The sequence below is a fragment of the Perognathus longimembris genome, chromosome 9 (assembly GCF_023159225.1).
Source record: "Perognathus longimembris pacificus isolate PPM17 chromosome 9, ASM2315922v1, whole genome shotgun sequence".
NCBI classification, from domain to species: domain Eukaryota; kingdom Metazoa; phylum Chordata; class Mammalia; order Rodentia; family Heteromyidae; genus Perognathus; species Perognathus longimembris.
In genome coordinates, this window is record NC_063169.1 from 18,090,604 (window position 1) to 18,113,601 (window position 22,998).

The following is a 22,998-nucleotide window of genomic DNA, read 5'->3' on the forward strand; positions in this document are numbered from 1 at the left end:
GTTGGTTCCTGGGGAGTAAAATGTCAAAGGAACCATTGAAAGGATCCTTAGCTTATTTGACCCTGACTTGAGAATATAAAACAGTTCTTTTGTCTTAAATCTTGGTTAGAAGGTTCATGGCTACTCATGAAGTTTGCCCAGAGTGAGTGGTAATCTTTTGGGTTTTGTTTTGGTGGTATTGGGGCATCTACGCAGAGCAAGTCTCAGGCAAGATTACTTGAGCCTCGCTTCCAGCCTGCTATTTCAGTGGTGGGGTCCTACTTTCTGCTTGCGCTGCTACAGTCTTCCTACTCGTGCTTCCTGTGTGTTGCTGGGATTGGCAGGAGCTGAATGCCTGGCCCAGCCGCTGGTTCTCTTGCTTCTGTAGATGTCACGGCCACCACCGTGCCCTGCCACTGAGTGGATGATGACAACTGGTGGGTTTGTAATGGCCTTGTAACCCAGATTTCTGCCTCCCAGGTAGCTAAGATGACAGGCTTGAGCCACTGAGTGATACAGTCTTCTGCTAAGTAATGCATATTGTGTGTAGGTTAGTATGGAAGTTGCAGAAAATCTTTAGAAATTAGGCTTTGGAGTCCGAGTAGTATTTGACTTTTTTTTTTTTTGGCAGTCCTGGGTCTTGACTCAGGGCCTGAGCCCTGTCCCTGGCTTCTTTTTTTTTTTTGCTTAAGGCTAGCACTCTGCCACTTGAGCCATAGTGCAACTTCTGGCCTTTTCTACACGAGGCGAGTATTCTACCGCCAGGCCATGTTCCCAGCCCGTATTTGAGTCTGGAAAAGAAACATTTCTGCCCTCGGGGAAGTGCGTCCTGATGCTCGTGTTTCTGACCATTGGGGGATTCGGTGGTACCGTCCCGGCCACCCAGTCCGGACTTCAAACCGCGCACAGGAAAACACCTTGCGCAGAGTGTGCATGTCCTTGAGACGCGTGTTAGATGCAGCTACGCGGGAATGATAGTCGCCCACGGTAGTGGCACACTCAACGCCCGTCCCCGGGACACCGGCTCGCCACACGCTGGGACGGGGAGTGAGACCTCAGTTCACGCCCGCAGACGGCAGGTGCGAGCTCGGAACCTTTCGGTCGGGGATCTGAAGAGACGGACCGGAAAGGGCGTGGCGTTCGGATGGCGCTGTGGGGAGGCCGGGCGCCCAGCTCCGGCGGGAGTCGGTTTTTAGGAGCGCTTACCTCGGTACTCCGGGGCACGCTAGTCGAGCGGCCCCGCGCAGCTTCGTGGGCTGGTGAGTACGCGCCGAACTCCTTCCCTCGGCGCGCGGGGGCGGCCGGGCGTTCTGCGCAGGCGCGGCGGCCGGCGGGCGCTGCGCTCACACTTGTTTGCGCCGAGGGGGCGGCTCGGCCGGAGGCCTGCGAGGAACCCGGGTCTGAGTGCGGTCCCCCCGCCGGGCTGAGGTCCTCCCGCTCGGGGCTCGCCGGCCCGCCGCGCGCGACGGCGCCCGCCAGGAACGACACCAGCTGCTCCCTTGTGACTCCGGCCAGATCAGCTGTGGCTTTGCTCATAGTTTGCTTTTCATTTGTCCAGAATTTAAGGCAGCAGCGGCTGTACTTTTGGGGGTTAATTTATTCTTATTCTTTTGCCGGCCCTGGGGCCTGGGCACCGCCCCGAGATTCTGTTACTCAAGGCCAATGCTCTACCACTTGAGCCACAGCGCCGCTTTCAGGTTTTTCTCACCGACTTTCCTGCCTGTGCTGGCTTCGAACTGCGATCCTCAGATCTCAGCCTCCTGAGTAGCCTGGGTTACAGGCGCGAGCCACCAGCACCCAGCTAAACTCTCAGTATTATTAACCAGAAAATTAAGTTCATCCTTCATAGGGAACTCAATAACGGTTGTTTGGTAAGAACTCTGAGTTCTTAGAGCACTGAGAATCTAAAATGAGTTGCACTTCATCAAGGTTTCTAGATCCCAGCCTCTTGAATAGCTAGTGTTACAAGCATTTGCTGCCTGCTCCAGGCTAGTGTGTAGTATAGAAAATAAGTTATTCATATATATTATGAATATGGACGTATAGATAGCTATATATCTAACAGTGATTACCTGTGGTGGAGTAGGGGATTTTCTATCATCTCTTAAATACTCTTTTTCCCCCCTGATTTTCAGTAAGCATATGTGTCTTATATAATCAGAAATGTAGGAGAAAAAAAAAAACAAACCCAAACTGTATTTACATTTTGAAGGGAGAGCAAAAAGGAGCATCTACGTCATAGTCAAGATTAGGGAGAGTTGGGGAAAATACAAAATGTTCCTTGAAAAGCAGAGTGCGATGGAAGACACACAGTGAGGGAAAGGGAAGAGCAGAGAACTTCAAGCCATGACAAGTTCATAAAAAGCCACACATACCCTCCTGAGGTTGCCTCTCCCTGAGGATGTGAGAAGCAACACCATCAGACTTAGGTTTAGAAGAAATAACATTTGGCAGTTCTGTAGACATGGAGCTCTATCACAGTCCTGAGAGGAGTCCTGATATTAGATAACAAATTGCTTGTTAGATACTGAATAAATGACTTTCAGCAACTGAAATGAAGTTCTTCCTCCACTTACATTCCTTTAAAATGCTAGGATTCAAATGAGAGAAGGAATTGGTAACATTCAGTTTAAAATATAAATTCAGTTGGTCACTTTGTGTTGTGGGAAAGAGGATTTTAAAGCTCCTGAGAATTTTGACTCATCTCCTAGAAATATAGCGGTGGTTGCCACTGCGTAGAGAAGCAAGTACTGCTAAAACCTCTGGTTTATCTCTAGGATATGTTTAGTTTTTTTGTTGTTTGGTACCAGTTCTGGGGTTTGAACTCAGGGCCTGGGTGCTGTCCCTGATCATTTTTTGCTCAAAGCTAGCACTCTACTACATTAGCCACCTTTCCACCTCAGGCTTTTTGCTGGTCAGTTAAGGATGAATCTCATGGACTTCCCTACCTGGGCTGGCTTCAAATCAAGATCCTTTTATCTCAGCCTCCTGAGTAGCTACGATTACAGAGAGGAGCTATGGTGCAGCAAAATCTCTGAGGAGGTTTACTTTTATAATACTTTGTATTTCCTTATCTGTATATTGAAGTTTATATAATTCTATATAACATCTTACTTACCTGCCTAAACTCATAAAGGATGTAAACTGGACCTTACAAGGTAGACATAGAGTTGATGGAAGAGAGAATATATGAGCAAAAGCATAGAAATCCAGGAGCTGATGGCTCATGCCTATAATCCAGGCTCCTTAGAAGACTCAAGGTTTTTTTTTTTTTCCCCTTTATTGTCAAAGTGAAGTACAGAGAAGTTACAGTATCATATGTAACGGAGTGAGTGCATTTCTTATCCAACTTGTTACCTCCTCCCTCATTTTTTCCCCTGCCCCCAAGGTTCAAGGTTTGAAGCCAGCTGGAGCAGGAATATCAGTGAGACTCTTATCTCCAATTAACCACTAACAAAAAACATGAAATGGACGTGTCCTTCTAGTGGTAGAGCCCCAGCCTTGAGTGAAAAGGCTAAGGGACAGTGCCCAGGCCTTGAGTTCAAGCCCCATTACTAGCACAATAAACCAAAAAGCTCTAGAAGCATGAACTTTTTTCAATGTGTATGATAAAGGAGTGGATTTGGTTGAGACTAAGAATTGCTCATTTAAAAAAATGAACAAAAATAATAAAGGATGGCCAGCATATTTAAAAATCTACTTAATATAAGTAATAATAAATTAACATTAAAGATGGCTCACACCTATAATCCTACCTACCCTGAACTCTGGGATCTGGAGGATCATGTTTCAAAGCCACCTTGGAAGAACAGTTTGAGAGACTCCATCTCCAATTAACTGGCAAAAAGCAGAGTTGGAAGAATGGCTCAAGTGGTAGAACACCAGCCATTCAGTCAAGCTAAGTACTGCATAATAAAACTAAAACTGCAACAGATTATATTTGATTAACGCTTTGTAATTGTGGTATGGACTGGGAATGTGGCTTAGCGGTAGAGTGCTTGCCTAGCATGCATGAAGCCCTAGGTTCAATTCCTCCACATAAACAGAAAAAGCCACAAGTGGTGCTGTGGCTCAAGAGGTAGAGTGCTAGCCTTGAGCAAAAAGAAGCCAGGGACAGGGCCCTAAGTCCCAAGCCCCAGGACTGGCAAAAAAACAAAAGACAACAATAAAAACGACTGGCATGAAAAGCTTTTACTTAATGCGTTACTCTCTTTTTCTAATTATAATTTCAAAACTGTCTAATTAGAATTAGATGGTAGAAAGGAAGAGCTTTATTTAAAATAAAAATTTAAGAAACTCCTTTATCAGTTATAATATAAAGATTACCATATAAAGTAAAATTTCTTCAGTTACATGAATTCATTGTTCTTGCTGTGGGATGCTTTCCTGTACATATTTAATTTTGGGGTTTTTTTTTGCATTGTATTCATAAATTTATTTGTTGAATGGCAACTCCTTTGTACAGCAAATCAAGATAATAAAACCAAATAAAATTTCAAATATATTAAACCAAGTCATAGCTTGTTGTGTAGATAATTTTTTTAATTTTGTTTTTTTTCCAGTTTATTCAGAAAATAAGCTGAGTTGTACTCTACATATTAAACCACAAGTTTTCAGTGAACACAGAACCATGTGGTTCAGACCTTGTAGGATGACTTTTTCCTATTTAAATAAAGTAAAAAGTTACAGGTAAGTTTATTTACATAATCATATTCAGTAGTTTAATATTGATTATGCTTCATAAACTTGGTCAGCGTGTAATTGTTTTTATAGTTTGACTATTTAAATATTCCTACTTTTTAGCAATGGGTAGATTTCAAATTTTTCAAGTCTACAGTCAAGTCAGTAAAATAGTACAGTATTATGCCTGTGCATACCTTAACTCAAATTCCTGGTTCATTTTTATGTATCGTAAAAGACTTTATTACTTGGAGAAGTATTTTTTAGTTCCGTATAATATCCTTATGACAGAACACAAATAATGTCATTCTCAGGGCTAAGGGTACATCTCAGCGGGAAAGTACTTGCCTAGCATGAAGGAGGCCCTCGCTATGATTTAAACAAAATGAAGAAACCTTATGTGTACAAGTATAAATGGTTTCAGAGCAACATAAATATGTAAGGTGGCTATGTATGTATTTTAGCTAAAGTTGAATCGGAGTATTTGTATTTTAGAACCCAATTTCTGACCTTGTGAAAAATATTTTATAGCATTACAGCCATCTCTATGTTCTTGGTACTTGATCCTGCTCCTTGTAAGTAGTGCTTTAATGGGTGAGGCAGCTGAGCCTCTACCTAGTGTTAGCAATGATCAATTAGTCCTATGCTACTGCAGCTTTGAATGATGTATAGAAAAGGAAACTAATATTCTTAAGATAATATTAAAGAATCTTAAAAGGATAAAGAGTGATGAGTGTAGTATATATTCCCCATTTGTAACCATTTAGCTTTATTCATAAAACAGATCCCTATTTAAGTTTGAACATATAGACTAGATGAATGTTTATTTTAGAATATGGTATACATACATACATATATTCATATATAGACATACATGCATGCATACATATACATATAATACAAAATAAAAAATATATTATATAAATATATTTCCCCCTATAAAGGCAAGTGAACATATGTAAAAATCTATTTAATGTAGGTAACATGTAGTTGACAAATTTTTAGCTCTCTTTGCAAGTTAGAAAAACAATAAAAGTTTGAATGTTATTACCTTTTCTTTCTGTCTTTTACCCAAGTACTCGTGAGTGTTTCTTCCTACTATACTATGACTTAGAACTCAAAGCATTGTCTAATTTTGGTTTTGTATGTTTATTTTGATTTTAGACAAAACATATGAGGTGGGTTTTTTGAGATTATTTGGCAGATGTCTCGAGTGTCTTCTATGTTTCTTTATCTGTGCTAGTCACTAGGAACAAAACAGTAAGGGAGAGTCCATTCCTTGTCTGCCACTAGTAGATAGACAAGTTACAAGGTAGTGGATAGACAAAACCAATAATCCCATGAACTACACATTAATATAGGAGAATTAAAATAGGGAAATGGGCTGGGAATGTGGCTTAGTGGTAGAGTGCTTGCCTAGCATGCATGAAGCCCTGGGTTCAATTCCTCAGTACCATATAAACAGAAAAGGCCAGAAGTGGCACTGTGGCTCAAGTGGTAGAGTGCTAGCCTTGAGCAAACAGAAGCTCAGGGACAGTACGCAGACCCTGAGTTCAAACCCCAGGACTGGCAGTAAATAAATAAAATAAAATAGGGGAATATAGTTGGGTGCTGACTCACACCTGTAATCCTAGCTACTCAGGATGCTGAGATCTGAGGGTTATGGATTTGAAGCCATTTGGGGCAGAAAACTGTGTGATGCTCTCATCTCCAGTTAAACAGTAAAAATCCAGAAGTGGAACTATGGCTCAAGTGATTAAAGCACCAGCCTTGAAAAAACAAAATCAGAGACATGGCCCAGGACCTAAGTTCACTTCTGGCACTAAAAAAAAGAAAAAAAAATAGGGAAATGAGAGCCACGTTTGAAGAACAAGGAAAACTTGGTAGACAACATTTTGTTTACGATCTTAAAGAATGAGAAAGAAAATTAGTACAGGGGCTGGGGATATGGCCTAGTGGCTAGAGTGCTTGCCTCCTATACATGAAGCCCTGGGTTCGATTCCCCAGCACCACATATACAGAAAATGGCCAGAAGTGGCGCTGTGACTCAAGTGGCAGGGTGCTAGCCTTGAGCAAAAAGAAGCCAGGGACAGTGCTCAGGCCCTGAGTCCAAGCCCCAGGACTGGCAAAAAAAAAGAAAGAAAATTAGTACAGAAAACGAAAGAGAGAATGTGGTAAAATGTTCCAGGAATAAGGAACAATGTATGTGAAGTACCTAAAGAAAGAGTAAGCATGGTCAGTTTGAAGATCTGATAAAAGCCTATGTTGTTAGAGTGGGGAATGTGGCGGGAATAACCGAAGTTGAGTTTGGAGAGACTGGAAACTAGGGACTAAATAGTTCTATATAGCCCTGGGAAGGGTTATAGTCTTTTGTTTAATGCCACCTGGAAACTTTTTTAATGTGAGGAAATAGTATAATCAGATGAGTATTTTAGGATATGAAGTCCAGAATAGAAAATGGATCCATCAGCCCTTAGAAGCAGTGATAACAGCCCCCCGCCCCCCCCCCACACACACCTGTAGAGGTGTCTGGAGGATTGAGAGAATATATTTAGATATCCTAACTGCTACCTGGTATTTAGTAAAATCTCAAATGGTAACTATAATTATTATATACATATTATATTATATTATATTATATTATTATATATTATATTATATATTATATTATATTATTATATTATATTATATAATTATATTATAATTATTATATACATATTATTTTAAATGTACCCAGAAGGCTAAATTTTATGTAATTCCATTTTCAATATAACTTACTTCCAAAGTCAATTTTCTTTTTCTGTGAATATATATAGTATATAAAATCAGATAGTCACATATGAGATATATATATCTCATAATCATGCTACTCATATTGATCATATTATGTCATACTGATCATATATCTCATAATCATGATATATATCTCAAGTATGATGTATATTTCATATCATATTGAATATGCATATAAGCAATATGATATATATGTATATACAGTATGAGAATGCTTGGTTGTAAAGCATCACAACTGAGCAATTTATGTATTTAGGATCTAATAAATTATAAATAAGAATGTCTTTCTACACAATATCTTGTAAGTTAGGTTTCCTATAGCAACAATTATTTGCCTGTATCTTGGTTTTCACCTGTTAGGTCCCCTTGGAAAAGATCATACAGTACTTCACGCACCACTGTCGACAGCAAGGAGGTGACAACCTTCATGGCCCTGGCTGACAAGTGGTGGGATGAGCAAGGAGTGTATGCGCCTCTTCACTCTATGAATGACCTGAGGGTGCCATTCATTAGGTAACACCTCAAACTCTTAATTTTCCTTTTAACTTAAAATGCATAGGGAGAGGTAGATGTCACGTATTTTAATATCATTTGCTTTCCATCATTCTCTTTAAAAGCCGCAGCTCCTTTTAAGGATTCGTCCACTTTTGCATCCACTCTTCTCTGTTTACACTTAGGTTCCAAATGCTGTAACTTGCCTGATGATGGTGACTCATGCCTGTAGTTTTAGTTACTGAAAAGGCTGAGATCTGAGGATCACAGTTTGAAGCAAGCCCAGGCAAAACAATCCCATGCAACTCTTTAGCCAGTGAAGAGCTGAAAATAGAGGTGCTCAAGTAATAGAGCACCAGCCTTTTATTTTATTTTGTTTTGGATTGTTTTGTTTTATTTGAGCAGCACAAGCAAAACGAAACAAATGCATAAGTTTGTTTTGAAAAGTATGGAGATTCTCTTCAGTGTCCAACATGTGAAACCATTTACTTTTATTAACATCCATGGCCTAGTCTCTTTTTACAGCTTAACTTAGAGCAGTTTTGGACATTTTAGGTGAATTTGAATTGAATTTTTTTGGAAGAGAGTGCACTAGGTCCTGGGGCTTGAACTCAGGGCCAAAGCTGGCACTCTACCATGTTGAGTCACAGCTCCACTTTTGGTTTTCTGGTGGTTAATTGGAGATAAAAAAGTCTCGTGGACTTTCCTTCTTGGGTTGGCTTCAAACTGAGATACTCATAACTCAGCCTCCTGAGTAGCTAGGATTCCAGGTATGAGCCACCTTACCTGGCTAAGAATTAAATTCTTGTGTAAGGAATTAAGACATGGTGGCAGGTACACTTTTGTAATCCTAGCGCTTAGAAGGCTGGAGGTAGCAGAATCACAAGTTTGAGGCCAGCTGGGCTACACAGTGGGAAGGAAACTAAAAGAAAGAAGATTAACTAATTACATGGTGATTACTATTTTCTGGGAAATTGTATATTTTAAGACTTTTGCTGATTAATTTTTTGCATGTTTTGAATTTTATTTTAAAGAGACAATCTTTTGAAAACCCTTGCCAATCACCAGCCAGGAAAACCTTTGTCTGGGATGAAGATTCTCGATGTTGGTTGTGGTGGTGGATTATTAACTGAAGTAAGTGATTTAGAGTTGTTCTGACATTATTACCTTGGTGGGGAAAATTGAGAACTGAGCTTAGAGCTGACTTATACTTTTGACAAATAATATTGTTTATGTTTTTAATGAATAATGTTGATTTTTAGCCTTTTTCTGATTACAAAAGTATGTTTACTTCTAATTTTTTTTTTCTTTTGTCAGTCATGAGTCTTGAACTCTAGGCCTGGGCTCTGTCCCTGAACTCTTCAGCAACAGGCTAGCACTCTATCCCTTGAGCCACAGTGCCACTTTGCTACTTCCAGTTTTCTGGTGGTTAATGGAGATAAGAGTCTCATGAACTTTCCTGCCCCAGCAGGCTTTGAACCACAGTCCTCAGATCTCAGCCTCCTGAGTAGGTAAGATTATAGGTGTGAATCACCAGTGGCTGGCCTAAATTTTTTTATTTTTATTTTTGGCCAGTCCTGGGGCTTGAACTCAAGGCCTGAGCACTGTCCCTGGCTTCTTTTTGCTCAAGGCTAGCATTCTGCCAATTGAGCCACAGTGCCACTTCTGACTTTTTCCTGTTTGTGTGGTGCTGAAGAATCAAACCCAAGGCTTCATACATGGTAGGCAAGTACTCTACTGCTAAGACATATTCCCAGCCTCCTTATTTTTTTTTAATTGTGAAAATTTCAGGAAATATCCTGAAGATTTATTCTTTTGTCAACAAATTTGATTATCTTAAAAGGTTAGGTTTACAAAAATTGAGATAAAAGTACGCTGATCTCATATGCTCCATAGTTCCTATCATATTTCAGCATGATTTCAGGAAATTATACAGAAGGGTTTCCATTTGATCTATTTTATCCCCAGAAATTAAGCAGTTTCTGCTCACTTAAATGCAGTTTTAGATTGTCCTTTACACTTGTTTAATATTAGATCTTCAGAGTTGTATGTACTGTGGGGCTCTTTCCTTTTTAGATGATTTAGAGTAATTGGAAGAGTGGTCACTCTTCCTGTGAAGAATAATTGCTTTAGCTTAGAGTAAGTGTATACCTTTGTATTTTCATATCAGCACAGTAACTTTTTGTGATGATTCTAGATCATAATGTTGTCTTGAAAGATATTTTCAATGACTAAGGGATTCAGAAGTACTAAGGTTCAATGGGATGTGGTTACTCTCAAGGTCCATGATTCAGGCAGGTTGACAGTGACACTAACATAGCTCTTTAATATACAGTTAAGTTTCCATATGCACTAAAAATGTGTCTTTATCTGTTAGTGGACCCTTCCAAATTTTAGGGAACTTGAAATATGTGAAAATGTATTCCTTAGGATCAAGAGTATCTGGTACCTAAATTGTAAAGAAGTAAGATTTTACTGGGTGTTCTTCAGCTTGCTTAGTGTATTATTGCAGGTCCTATAGCTTTAAAATATAATGTGTCCTACATGTAGCTTATTGACTTTTTTGTTGTTGGTGGTGGTTGTAGGGCTTGAACTCTGGGCCTGGGTCCTGGCCCTGAGCGCTTTCACTCAAGGCTAGAGCTATACCACTTTAAGCCACAGTGCCACTTCTGGTTTTCTGGTGGTTAATTAGAGATAAGAGGCTCATGGACTTTCCTGCCATGGCTGGCTTTGAACCATGATCCTCAGATTTCAGCTTCCTTGGGCTGGGAATATGGCCTAGTGGCAAGAGTGCTTGCCTTCCATACAGGAAGCCCTGGGTTCAGTTCCCAAGTACCACATATATAGAAAACAGTCAGAAGTGGCACTGTGGCTCAAGTGGCAGAGTGCTAGCCTTGAGCAAAAAGAAGCCAGGGACAGTGGAACAGTGCTCAGGCCATGAGTTCAAGGCCCAGGACTGGCAAAAAAAAAAAGATTTCAGCTTCCTGAGTAGATAGGATTACAGGCAAGAGCCACCAGCACCTGACTTACTATTGAATATTATTATTATATACTATTATATATTATTATTATTACATATTATTATTGAATATTATTGAATATAAATACTATATAGACTTTGATTAAAATTAAGCCTATATACATTTTTGTCTTTATTATAGTATATTAATTGTACATAGGGAGATTTTATTCTGATATTTCCATATGTGCATACATGTACCTCAGTCCCATACACCACCTCCATTCTTCTTCTTTTTTGTTAGTAGTCATGGGGCTTGAACTCGGGGCCTGGGCACTGTCTCTGAGCTCTTTTGCTCAAGGCTAGCACTCTACCACTTTGAGCCACTGCTCCACTTCCGGTTTTCTGGTGGTTAATTGAAGATAAGATTCTCATGGACTTTCCTGCCAGGGCTGCCTTTGAACCCCAGTCCTCAGAGCTCAGCCCCCTGAGTAGCTAGGATTACAAGCTTGAGCCACCAGTGCTTGGTTCTTTTTTTTTTTTTTTTTTGGCCAGTCCTGGGCCTTGGACTCAGGGCCTGAGCACTGTCCCTGGCTTCTTCCCGCTCAAGGCTAGCACTCTGCCTCTTGAGCTACAGCGCCGCTTCTGGCCATTTTCTGTATATGTGGTGCTGGGGAATCGAACCTAGGGCCTCGTGTATCCGAGGCAGGCGCTCTTGCCACTAGGCTATATCCCCAGCCGCTTGGTTCTTTTTATGCCATCTGCTATGGTAAGTGAAGCCTCCACTTCAAGCCTATGTACTTCCAAAGATAAAAAGTAAATAAGAAAGAAGTAACTAGTTATCAGGATATATAAAAGTGTTTATTAAAAAGTAGGAATATTTCAGAAATGATAGCTGATTTTTCTGTTATACTTTTAATATGTTAGTATTGTACCACATGCATGTAAATGTAAAGTTGTTTTGATTGTTCTCATATTTAAGCTCTTTGCTATGGAACATTTCAAATATGTACAAAAATAGAGGAAATGGCATATGAACCCAAATACCTACAAATGGTCTTCAGTAATTATCATCTATCATATTGTTTCATTTTTGGTAAGTTGCTAACATGTCCTATTTTCTTACTGAGAGTAACTTTCTTTATGCCATTAGCCTCTAGGGCGGCTAGGTGCTTCTGTTACTGGAATTGATCCTGTGGATGAAAACATTAAAATAGCACAACACCATAAATCATTTGATCCGGTCCTGGATAAGAGAATAGAGTACAGAGTGTGTTCCCTTGAGGAGATTGTGGAAGATTCTACAGAAACTTTTGATGCTGTCATAGCTTCTGAAGTTGTAGAACATGTGATTAATCTGGAAGAATTTGTACAGTGCTGTTGTCAAGTGTTAAAAGTAAGACAGAATTTTTGTTTTTCTCTGAGTGTGTGTATGTATCCATAGCAACAGAATGTTATTTTAGCAGTCCAGCAAGCATGGTTATAAGAGAAGAACCAATAAGCAAGGACTAGGAGGTGGCATCTCTGCTGGAGAGTATTTCTGTCATTGACTGCCCTCAATAGAAGACCTTCCAGTGTCCTATGACTAGCTTGATGTGCTAAACACTGGATAACAATACATCCATAGTGGTAATTTCCCCATTTGTACAACCTGCATTAAATACTTAATAGGCATTATATGACAAATACCAAGAAATTGGTTTAGATTAGTATTTGAAATCATTGAGAACAAGCATTTGGTAAGTCTGTATGTGGCATATATATGTATATATACATGTATGTGTATATATATATATATATATACACACACACACACACACAACAGTTTTCAGCTTATGAAAGAGAAAGAAAGGCTGTTGTGGTTATTACCTTCTTTAGCCTTCGAAAATGAAGGACTTGTAAATGTCACCGGTCATTGTGCCTCTCAGTCAAAGGTCATGGGGTCCTTAGGCTGGGTTCAAGGCTAGATCTTTTTATTCCAAGTCTGGCTCTTCTGGTCATTTATTATGCTTATATAATTTATATCACTTAATTGTCCCAGCATTTATCTAATTACTTAGCATTTGTTAAGCAAGTCTTTTTATAACATATGCATATATACATGCATGTAAATATATACATGTACATGCACATTATTTCTCAAATGTGGTTCCAAATTTCCTTTTAGTCAATATCTTTAAAGTATAATTCATATTAATATATTGATTTTCTTGTTGATATATTTAAGATATAACATCCTAAGATCAGAAGCTGCAAGGATGCTTAGCTCATATCTCCAGGTGTTTGTGGCGGGGGTGGGGGGGGTGGTTAGATTTGGCCAGTGTGGGGGCTTGGAATCAGGGCCTGAGCACTGTCCCTGGCTTCTTTTTTGCTCAAGGCTAGCACTCTACCACTTGAGCCACAGCGCCACTTCTGGCTTTTTTCTATATATGTGGTGCTGAGGAATTGAACCCAGGGCTTCTTGTATACAAGGTAAGCACTTTTACCGGTAGGCCATATTCCCAGCCCATAAATTTATTTTATATTTTAAATAAGTGTACAAAGGGGTTTTGATTCAGCATATCCCATCTACCTCAACCGTACCCATCTCAAGTTATTTCAGCTTTTAATTAAGCAACATACCTCAATAATACCAGGCCTCCTCTTTTAGATTTTTGGTTTTGGGGTACTATTTGAGATATTTCTTTTCCACACCACATATAAATAGAGAATAATGTGATTATTTTGGAGGGATGCTTTCATTTTTTCCCCATTCAGACTAAATTTGTAATAAAAGGAAAAGTTATCAATGTCCTTGGTCTCTTTGAGAGTAAACATAGGAAGCACCATGAATACAGTCACTGAAAATATAGAAGGCTAAATATGAATAGACCCATAAGTGATTTGTGTTCATGTTGGTGCTTCTTTTGGTCTTTTCATAATTTTCATAGAAAATAAAGCCATTTAAACCATTAAAGTTTTAGTCAGAGACCTCTTACTGACATTTCTCCCTTATGTAAAATACATAGTTTTCTGGTATATCAAATAGGTTACGACAGGCTCAGCAGACTGCAGAAAATGTAGAGAAAACATTCTGATTATTAGAAGGTAAATGTGGACATATAACAGGCAAGAATAGCCCAATCTCATTCCCACATTTTATGATCAAGTATTTGATATATACAATGTAATATGTAATATATGTAATATGTAATGTAATATGTAATGTAATATGTAATGTAATATGTAATATGTAATGTAATATGTAATATATGTAATATATGTAATGTAAATGTGTAATGGATTGTAAGTCCTGTTGCATAGACTCAGTGAGTCTGTAGTAGATTGCCTATAATAGATTTCCAAAGAGAAAAAAAATACTATTTTTGGTAAAATATTTTATTTATAAATATGTATCTTAACCCATACTTAAATCATTTGAAAGGAAGAAAAGATTGGGAAATTACGCTTTCACTCGATACTTATTTTTAAATTTTACATCCTTTTTTTTTTTTTTGGTCAGTTATGGGGCTTGAACTTAGGGCCTCAGCACTGTCCTTGTACCTCTTCTTGCTCAAGGCTAGAGGTTACAAGCATGAGCCACTGGCACCCAGCTACATTTTCTTCTATACAGTTTTATGTGTATATAATTTTTTTCAGCCTGGTGGTTCTTTATTCATTACTACAATCAACAAAACACAGATGTCCTATGCCATGGGAATTGTGTTTACAGAGCAAATTGCAGGTATTGTACCAAAAGGTACTCATACGTGGGAGAAATTTGTTTCACCTGAGACATTAGAGAGCATTCTGGAATCTAGTAAGTATGGAGAAGAATTTTTTTCCTCTAATTTTCAAGGCCTAAGCAAACTTTTAATGCATTATGTAATATAATTCATAATCACTATTACTAGCACTTAAACACGTCAGTATGTTTTGCATGTTAGTTTCTCAAATATGTTATAAACATCTTGAGTTAAGAAGTAGATAAAATACTATGTCTCTTCTCTTTTACATGTGCCCCTGACCCAGTACAAAGCAGAAAAACAGCTGATCAGTGGACATGTTTCTTGCTACTTAGTATTTCTTTTTGTTTTGTTTTGTTTTTTTGCCAGTCCTGGGGCTTGGACTCAGGGCCTGAGCACAGTCCCTGGCATCTTTTTGTTCAAGGCTACTAGCACTCTGTCACTTGAGCCATAACGCCACTTCCCACTTTTTCTATATATGTGGTGTTGAGTAATTGAACCCAAGGCTTCATGTATACGAGGCAAGCACTTTACCACTAGGCCATATTCCCAGCCCACTACTTAGTATTTATTTGTACAGATATCTGTTGCTTACACATCCTTAGTTTGCCATTCTGAGTCCTGTTTGTATTAGCTTATCTTACAGATTGTTTTCCCTGATTCTGCCATACTCAGAGATTTCAAACTTCTTTGCCACTTTTTACACATTTATTGTTATGGATAGCATACTTTTTTGCTCTTTACTGACATGTAGGTAAGATTTATCTCCTTGTATTTTACACAGTGTCTCAGTCTTTTATATATATAATGAACACTTAACTTATATGTTGAGATTTTTGTCAAGTAATACTGTATCTTTATTCATTTATTTGGCACTTGGTGGTTTTGTTGAGTACTTAGTGTCATTGCATTTGTCATGCTTCTTGTTGTGACAATAAATCAAGAAATTTGATTTTACTTGGGAGTAATCAATCCATAGCAAATAGGTAAGCAACTTATCTAGGTCTTGAAGTAGCCTGCTTTAGAGTAATGAGTTCTAGTCTGCAGTAAAGTATGGTCTGTACATGGTTACAAAGTATTTTTGCCCAGTAGAGTACTAATCATTTTTCATTAAATGAAGGGTTGCAGAGACTTTTGGCCTTTGGAAGTTAAAAGTTATTAAATCCATGTTTTCTGATGTATTTTTCAGATGGTCTCTCTGTCCAAACTGTGGCAGGAATGCTCTATAACCCCTTCTCAGGTTACTGGCATTGGAGTGACAACACCAGCATTAACTATGCAGCTCATGCTGTGAGATCCTCAGAACAGCAGCAAACAGGGCCTGCCGAGTTTGTTTTAAAAGGTGAAAGAGAAGAGCTCCATGTCAATACATCCAGCAGTCCACGTGTTCATGAAAAGCTAAAGAAATGAATCATTTTGGCGATTCTAATAGTGTGGCTGAAAACTCTGTTTATAAGTTTAAAAAACAAAAATATCCATTTTGTCTTTTGAGAGGGAATCATGAAATAAAGGCAACCAAAAAGACTAAATATTTGGATCAAAGATTTGTCATCATGTAATAGCTACTTTCAAGAGATTCTGTGGGCAAAAAAGTTTTTTGTTTGCTTGTTTGTTTGTTTTTGCCGGTCCTGGGGCTTGGACTCAGGGCCTGAGCACTGTCCCTGGCTTCTTTGCTCAAGGCTATTGCTCTACCACTTGAGCCACAGCGCCACTTCTGGCTTTTTCTATATATGTGGTGCTGAGGAATCGAACCCAGGGCTTCATGCATGCTAGGCAAGCACTCTACCACTAGGCCACATTCCCAGCCCCACAAAAAGTTTTATCAAGGTATTGTGTGATCTAAGAGTTTACGTTCTCTAGCTTATATTTTACAAATAAAGTCTGCATATTTCATTTTTTGTTTTGCTTTTTGCCAGTCCTAGGGCTTGAACTCAGGGCCTAAGCACTGTCCCTGGCTTCTTTTTGTTCAAGGCTAGCACTTGAGCCACAGTGCCACTTCTGGCTTTTTCTATATATGTAGTGCTGAGGAATTGAACATTCCTTCATTTATACTAGGCGAGCACTTTACCACTAGGCCATTTTCCCAGCCCCGCATATTTCATTTATCTTATAGATTACCCTTTTCCCCACATGCATTTACATAAATACATCTACGTCTGTTATTTCTTTTTTTTTTTTTTTTTGGCCAGTCATGGGCCTGGGGCTTGGACTCAGGGCCTGAGCACTGTCCCTGGCTTCTTTTTGCTCAAAGCTAGCACTCTGCCACTTGAGCCACAGTGCCACTTCTGGCCATTTTCTGTATATGTGGTGCTTGGGAATCGAACCCAGGGCCTCATGTATACGAGGCAAGCACTCTAGCCACTAGGCCATATCCCCAGCCCCTGTTATTTCTTTTTAACTTAATAAGGAATATCATTGGTGTTCCTCTTTTTTGTTTGTTTTTTTTAAGTCTGTAGTGATCTTGCCTGATTAAAACCAATTATTCTATGCCTTGGGAAGATAAAATGTATTATTTTTCTTTATATTTTACTTTGTTGGAAAACAAATGGATTACTAAAGATGCTCTGGGTTCAGATTCAGATGTTAAAATCAACTTCTGGCTAGCTTTCCCTTTCAGGAAGAACTGGCTGTTCATGTCTTACAGCCATCTCCATTCCAGTCTTTCTCTTCCTCTCTGAAACCTTGTACTTATTTCTATCCAGAATGTTTGTAACATTTTAGTACCCTTTCTATTAGAAAACTGTTTTAAGCATGTGAGGGTGAGACAGGAACATCACAGGTTTGAGGCCAGACTGGGACACATAGTATGTTTGAGGCTACCCTGGGACACATAGCAAAAAGTAAAGGGAAGAAGGGAAGGAAGGAGTTAGTTGTGATGTAAAATATGCATAGTACCTATATTTTTTAGTTGTAATATCTGGCGCATACAACCATTATAAACTATTGAAGTGAATAGTTTCCTTATTAGATCCAACTCAAAACTCATAAGCACCCATAAAACAAGAGAATGGCATAGGAATCCACACATGATTTTTCTTACATTTTAGATACCTTTATTCCTTTTTAGCCTATCACTCTGTGTGTGTGTGTGTGTGTGTGTGTGTGTGTGTGTGTGTGTGTGTGTGTGTGTGTTGCCAGTTCTAGCACTTGAACTCAGTGGATGGCCATTGTTCTTGAGCCTTTTTGCCCAAGTCTGGTACTCTACCACTGACTTTTGGCTTCTTTCCCAGGCTGACTTTAAACTTTAATTCTCACATATCAGACTCCTGAGTAGTGAGGATTACAGGTATGAACTATCAATTCCTGACATACTCTCTTCCTTAACCTATTCAGTCACTCATGGGAAGTTAAAAGTACTTATTTTGTCTACAATGAAGTATGGACTGGCAAGGATCATCAATGAAAGTTAAAGTTGATATAAAGGTTTAGGGAAAGCCAGGCTTTATAGCCCTTCTATTAATAAACTGTGTAGTACTAATTATACGGTAATAAAATACTTTAAAGCTCTTGCATATCCATACAGGGGTTTCACTGTTGTATTAAAGATAAATTTTAAAAAAAAATATGGAGTTAAAATATTACACATCGGGCTGGGAATATGGCCTAGTGGCAAGAGTGCTTGCCTCGTATACATAAAGCCCTGGGTTCGATTCCCCAGCACCACATATATAGAAAATGGCCAGAAGTGGCGCTGTGACTCAAGTGGCAGAGTGCTAGCCTTGAGCAAAAAAGAAGCCAGGGACAGTGCTCAGGCCCTGAGTCCAAGGCCCAGGACTGGCAAAAAATATATATATTATTACACATCAAAAAAACATTAGTCATGACTGTAATTCTAGCTATTCAGGAGGCTGAGATCTGAAGATCACAGTTCAAAGCCATTCCAGGCAGGAAAGTCTGTGAGCCTCTTTATCTCCAATTATGCATCAAATAGCCAGAAGTGGAGCTGTTGGTCAAGTGGTAGAGCACAAAACCTAGCCTTGAGCACAAAAGCTCAGGGACAATGCCCTGGCCCTGAACTCAAAGCCAAGGACTGGCAAAAAACCCCTAGTCAATCAAAAGCCTAAATTTTGGACACTTTTAAATATACTCAAAATTGTTATTGTAAAGGTAATGTACAGAGGAATTGCTGTTTTATAAGTCAGGTAATGAGTACCTTTCTTTTTTGACAGTATCACCCCTTATTTCCCAGTTCTTCCCTCCTGTCCCCACCCACAAGTTGTATAGTTCATTTTCAACATAGTGTCCAGTGAGTATCACGGCTGCATTTGTTCACCCTTTATCCTATCCTTTCTGCACCCTCCTTTACCCCTCAAAGATATGAATAAACAAGACAAAATGAACAAATGAAAAAAAACACCTGTTTCCATTGCCTAGAGGCCATTTCAATAAATAATATTTTATCTGATCAGAGGCAAAGAGGCTTTGTACCTTTAGGTTCCTCCTCTATGAGTATCCCCCTTTGATCTAACTGCATGAATGCATAAAGTCCTGTATAAATGACTTCTCTATTTTCTCATGACTAGTTTCCTATCTGATTAAAGGTATATTTGACCGTACAACATATGGTTCCCTAACGGGAAAACCAGTCACCGAGACCCCAGTGCCTAGGAGGGCACCTGTGTTCCTTGAAGCCACATTGGCAGATGGCCTCAGCAAGCCAGTATTTTATTTTTTTGAGAAGTTGGAGTCCTTATTGGAGCCCTAGTGGTCTGTAGGCTGGCTAATTACAAAGACCTGCAGCCCCTGACAGAGCTCGCACCAAGTTTTTAAGGACAAAGGTCACATGTTGGGTGGAGACTAAGCCTCAGCAAAGCATTGTACATAAACACTGCACAGGGAGCAGAGTTTCTACTGGGGCTCAACAACACAAGGTATCTGGCCCTGCCCATTGAGCCCAATCATCCGCAGTCCAAACGATGGCTCCTCTCACCTCTAGGCCTTGGAGCTGGTGGACAGCTCCCATCTCCTGGCTAGGCTCCAGGATATCTGTGAAACCAACAGCCCCCAACACTTGACCAGACACCCGGTTGGCTGTGACTCAGTTTCCTGTATATTCCCCACTGCTCTTGATGTACATGAAATCAAATCTTTGATTTCCTCACTTCATTCCGCCACTGCTCTATGCACATGAAATCAAATTGTTGGTTTTTCAGTGAGAGAGCTGCATTGGGCTCATTCAACCAAGTTACTTTAACCAAAGTACAAGGGAGATCCTTTCGGCCTCCATCTGTCTTATTAGAATTGCAACATAAGCAGCCATGTGGGTAAGATTTACAAATCTATGTCCCCCAAAGAGAATGTTCCACAATCAAAGTCCAAGATTTGGCAGATCCAAAGCAGTCTTCCACTGGGGAGCAGTCACAGCTATGGAGTCAGGTAGGAATCCCATCCACTTTTACCGCGGTGGAGGTGGGTAGGGTGATATAGATTCCCCTGTAGGTGACTTATCAGGTTGTCCTTTAACTTTACCCAACAAGGGTGGGCAGCAGCAGCAACAGTGTCCACTCCCCATTGTCTCCATGGTTTCAGATTCAGTATTCAAAACACATGCAGGCAGAAGACAAGACAAAGAGAGACATACTTCCAGAAGATTTCTGAGTGATTCCAAAAAGATTTTTTGGATGACATGTCCAGCATTGGTGAGCTGGCTGTTGGAGCAGTAGAAAGTCCGTGGGGGCCCTGGAACATCTCAGGGGAACGCCTCCCCTGTGAGGTTTCCATCCCCCTGGCAGTCGGCTTGCTGAGGCCATCTGCCAATGTGGCTTCAAGGAACGCAGGTGCCCTCCTAGGCACTGGGGTCTCGGTGACTGGTTTCCCCGTTAGGGAACCATATGTTGTACGGTCAAATATACCTTTAATCAGATAGGAAACTAGTCATGAGAAAATAGAGAAGCCACGTTCTGAGGAATTGAATTTTGTAGTCTTTATTGGAGCGCTAATGATCTGCAGGATGGCCAATTACAAAGACCTGAAGCTATTTTATTTATTTATTGCCAGGTCTGGAGCTTGAGCTCAGGGCCTGGGCACTCTCCCTGGCTTCTTTTGCTCAGGGTTAGCATTTGAGCCACAGTGCCACTTCCAGCGTTTTCTGTTTATGTGGTGCTCAGGAACTGAACCCCGGGCTTCATGCATGCCAGGCAAGCACTCTTACCACTAAGCTACATTCCCAGCCCCTATGTTCCAGTATTTTAGATCTACATGTGCCATTTGTCTCTCTGATTTGGTTTGCTTTACTTAACATGATTTGTTCTAGGTCCATTCATTTTCCTGCAAATGATATAATGTTCTTTCTAGTGGCTGTGTAAAATTCCATTGTGTATAGGTACCACAATTTTTGGACCCACTCATCTATTGTAGGGCATCTGGGCTGTTTCCATGACTTGGGTACTGTGAGTAGTGTGGCAATGAACATGATGTGCAGGTGTCTCTATCATATTCTGGCTCATGATGTTCAGGGGAGATGCCAGGAGTGGTATGGCTGGGTTGTAGGGAAGATTCATATTTAGATTTTTGTTTTTTGCCAGTCCTATTGCTTGAACTCAGGGCCTGGGCACTGTCCCTAGGCCTCTGTGCTCAAGGCTAGCACTCTACCACTTAAGCCACAGCGACACTTCTGGCCTTTTCTGTTTATATGGTACTGAGGAAATGTACCCAGGGCTTCATGCATGCTAGGCAAGCACTCTACCACGAAGCCACATTCCTAGCCCTCATATTTAGTTTTTTGAGGCCCCTCCAGACTGCTGTTCAGAGTGGATGTACTAGTTTACATTCCCACCAATAGTGAAATAGGGTTCCTTTTCCCCCACATCCCTACCAGCCATTTGTTGTTTGAACTCACCATGTTGGCTAATCTAACTGGGGTGAGATGGAATCTCAGAGTTGTTTTGATAAATGGCCAGGGATTTTGAGCCATCCTCATGTTTTTCTTTGCCATTCTTGTCTTCTGAGAAGGCTGCCCTTAGTTCCTTTGCAGTTTAGTGATTGGTTTATTAGCTTTGGGAGGGGCTAATTTCTTGAGCTCCTTGTATATTTGGGGCATTAGGCTTTTGTTGTCTGTATTGCTGGTAAAGATCTTCTGTTGGCTCTCTTTCTAGTTTAGTAACTATGTCCTTTGCTGTGCAGAAACTTTTAATTTTGATGTAAACCTATTTGTCAAGTTCCATCCCATCTGATGTGCACCTAGGACTCCTCAAAAAGTTTCTGCCTATGCCTATAGGTTCTTATGTTTCTTCTACCCCCTCTTGCAGTAATGTCAAAGTTTCAGATCTGCTGTTGAGGTCTTTGATCACTTTTGAGTTGGTAATAGTGAATGGTGACCAGCATGGATCTACTTTTAGTTTTCTGAATATGGATGTCATTTTTCCACCACCAATTATTGAAGAGACTATCTTTTTTATACTGTATATCTTTGGCTCACTTATCAAAAATCAGATAACTAAGTGTATGGCTTCATTTCTGGGCCTTCTAGTCCATTCCATTGATCTTTGTGCATACTTTTTGTCCCAATACCACACTTTTTTGTTATATACAGCTCTGTAGTTGAGCTTGAGGTCTGGGATTGTGATACTACCAGCTTTTTTTTTTTTGCCTAAAATTGCTTTTGGCTATTTGAGATGTTTTATATGAATTTTTGGATTATATTCTCTATCTTGGTAAAGACCATCATTTGTATACTAATAGGGATTCCATTAAATTTGCAGATCATTTTTGGCAGTATGGATGTTTTCACAATATTTTACCTATCCATGAACATGGAATGTTTTTTCGTTTCCTGATGTCATCCTTGATTTCTTCAAATTTTTACAAGTTTCACTCTAAAGGTCTTTTGCTTCTTAGGTTAATTCTCAGATTTTTTTTTTTTAGGCTTGTACAAATGGGAGTTGTTGTCCTGATTTTCCTCTGATTGTACATTATTGATATACAGAAAGACTACTGATTTTTGTTGGTTAATTGTGCATCCTGCTACTTTGCCAAAGCTGTTTGTCAGATCAAGGAGCTTGAGGAGTCTTTTGGGGTACTTTAGATATAAGATCATGTCATCTGCAAATAGGCTTAGTCTGACTTCTTCTTTCTCTATGTGAGTCCTTTTATCTGTCTTTGTCTTGCCTTACTGCTGTCTAGAAATCTAAAACTATATTGAAGAGGAGAGAGCAGACATCCTTCCCTTATTACTGATTTTAGTGTTTCACCATTTAGTATGATATTGGCTGTTGGTCTGACAGATACAGCCTTTATTATGTTGAGGTAAATACTTATTTTAAAATTATTGTTATTACAAAGGCAATTTACAGAGGAGTTACAGTCAGGTAGAGTACATTTTTTCTGACAGTGTCACCTCTCCCCTCAGTTTCTCCTAGTTTTTCCCTCCTA

At 39.7% G+C, this 22,998-nt stretch overlaps 1 protein-coding gene across 1 annotated transcript; it reads left to right on the forward strand.

Moving 5' to 3' along the window:
* The first annotated feature begins 1,117 nt into the window (after positions 1-1,117).
* Coq3 (coenzyme Q3, methyltransferase) lies at positions 1,118-16,586 on the forward strand. Its single transcript, XM_048353789.1, has 8 exons — positions 1,118-1,238; positions 4,542-4,668; positions 7,813-7,965; positions 8,979-9,078; positions 12,057-12,299; positions 14,543-14,702; positions 15,818-16,220; positions 16,446-16,586. The coding sequence occupies exons 1-7, from the start codon at positions 1,124-1,126 to the stop codon at positions 16,036-16,038; spliced, it is 1,119 nt and encodes a 372-aa protein (XP_048209746.1). The 5' UTR covers positions 1,118-1,123; the 3' UTR covers positions 16,039-16,220; positions 16,446-16,586.
* Positions 16,587-22,998: the final 6,412 nt, after the last annotated feature.

Coding starts and splice junctions, on each gene's coding strand:
- Coq3 (XM_048353789.1), top strand. CDS start 1,124: ATGGCGCTGTGGGGAGGCCGGGCGCCCAGCTCCGGCGGGAGTCGGTTT. Junction 7,966..8,978: donor CTGAGGGTGCCATTCATTAG/GTAACACCTCAA, acceptor TTTATTTTAAAG/AGACAATCTTTTGAAAACCC. Junction 12,300..14,542: donor GCTGTTGTCAAGTGTTAAAA/GTAAGACAGAAT, acceptor AATTTTTTTCAG/CCTGGTGGTTCTTTATTCAT.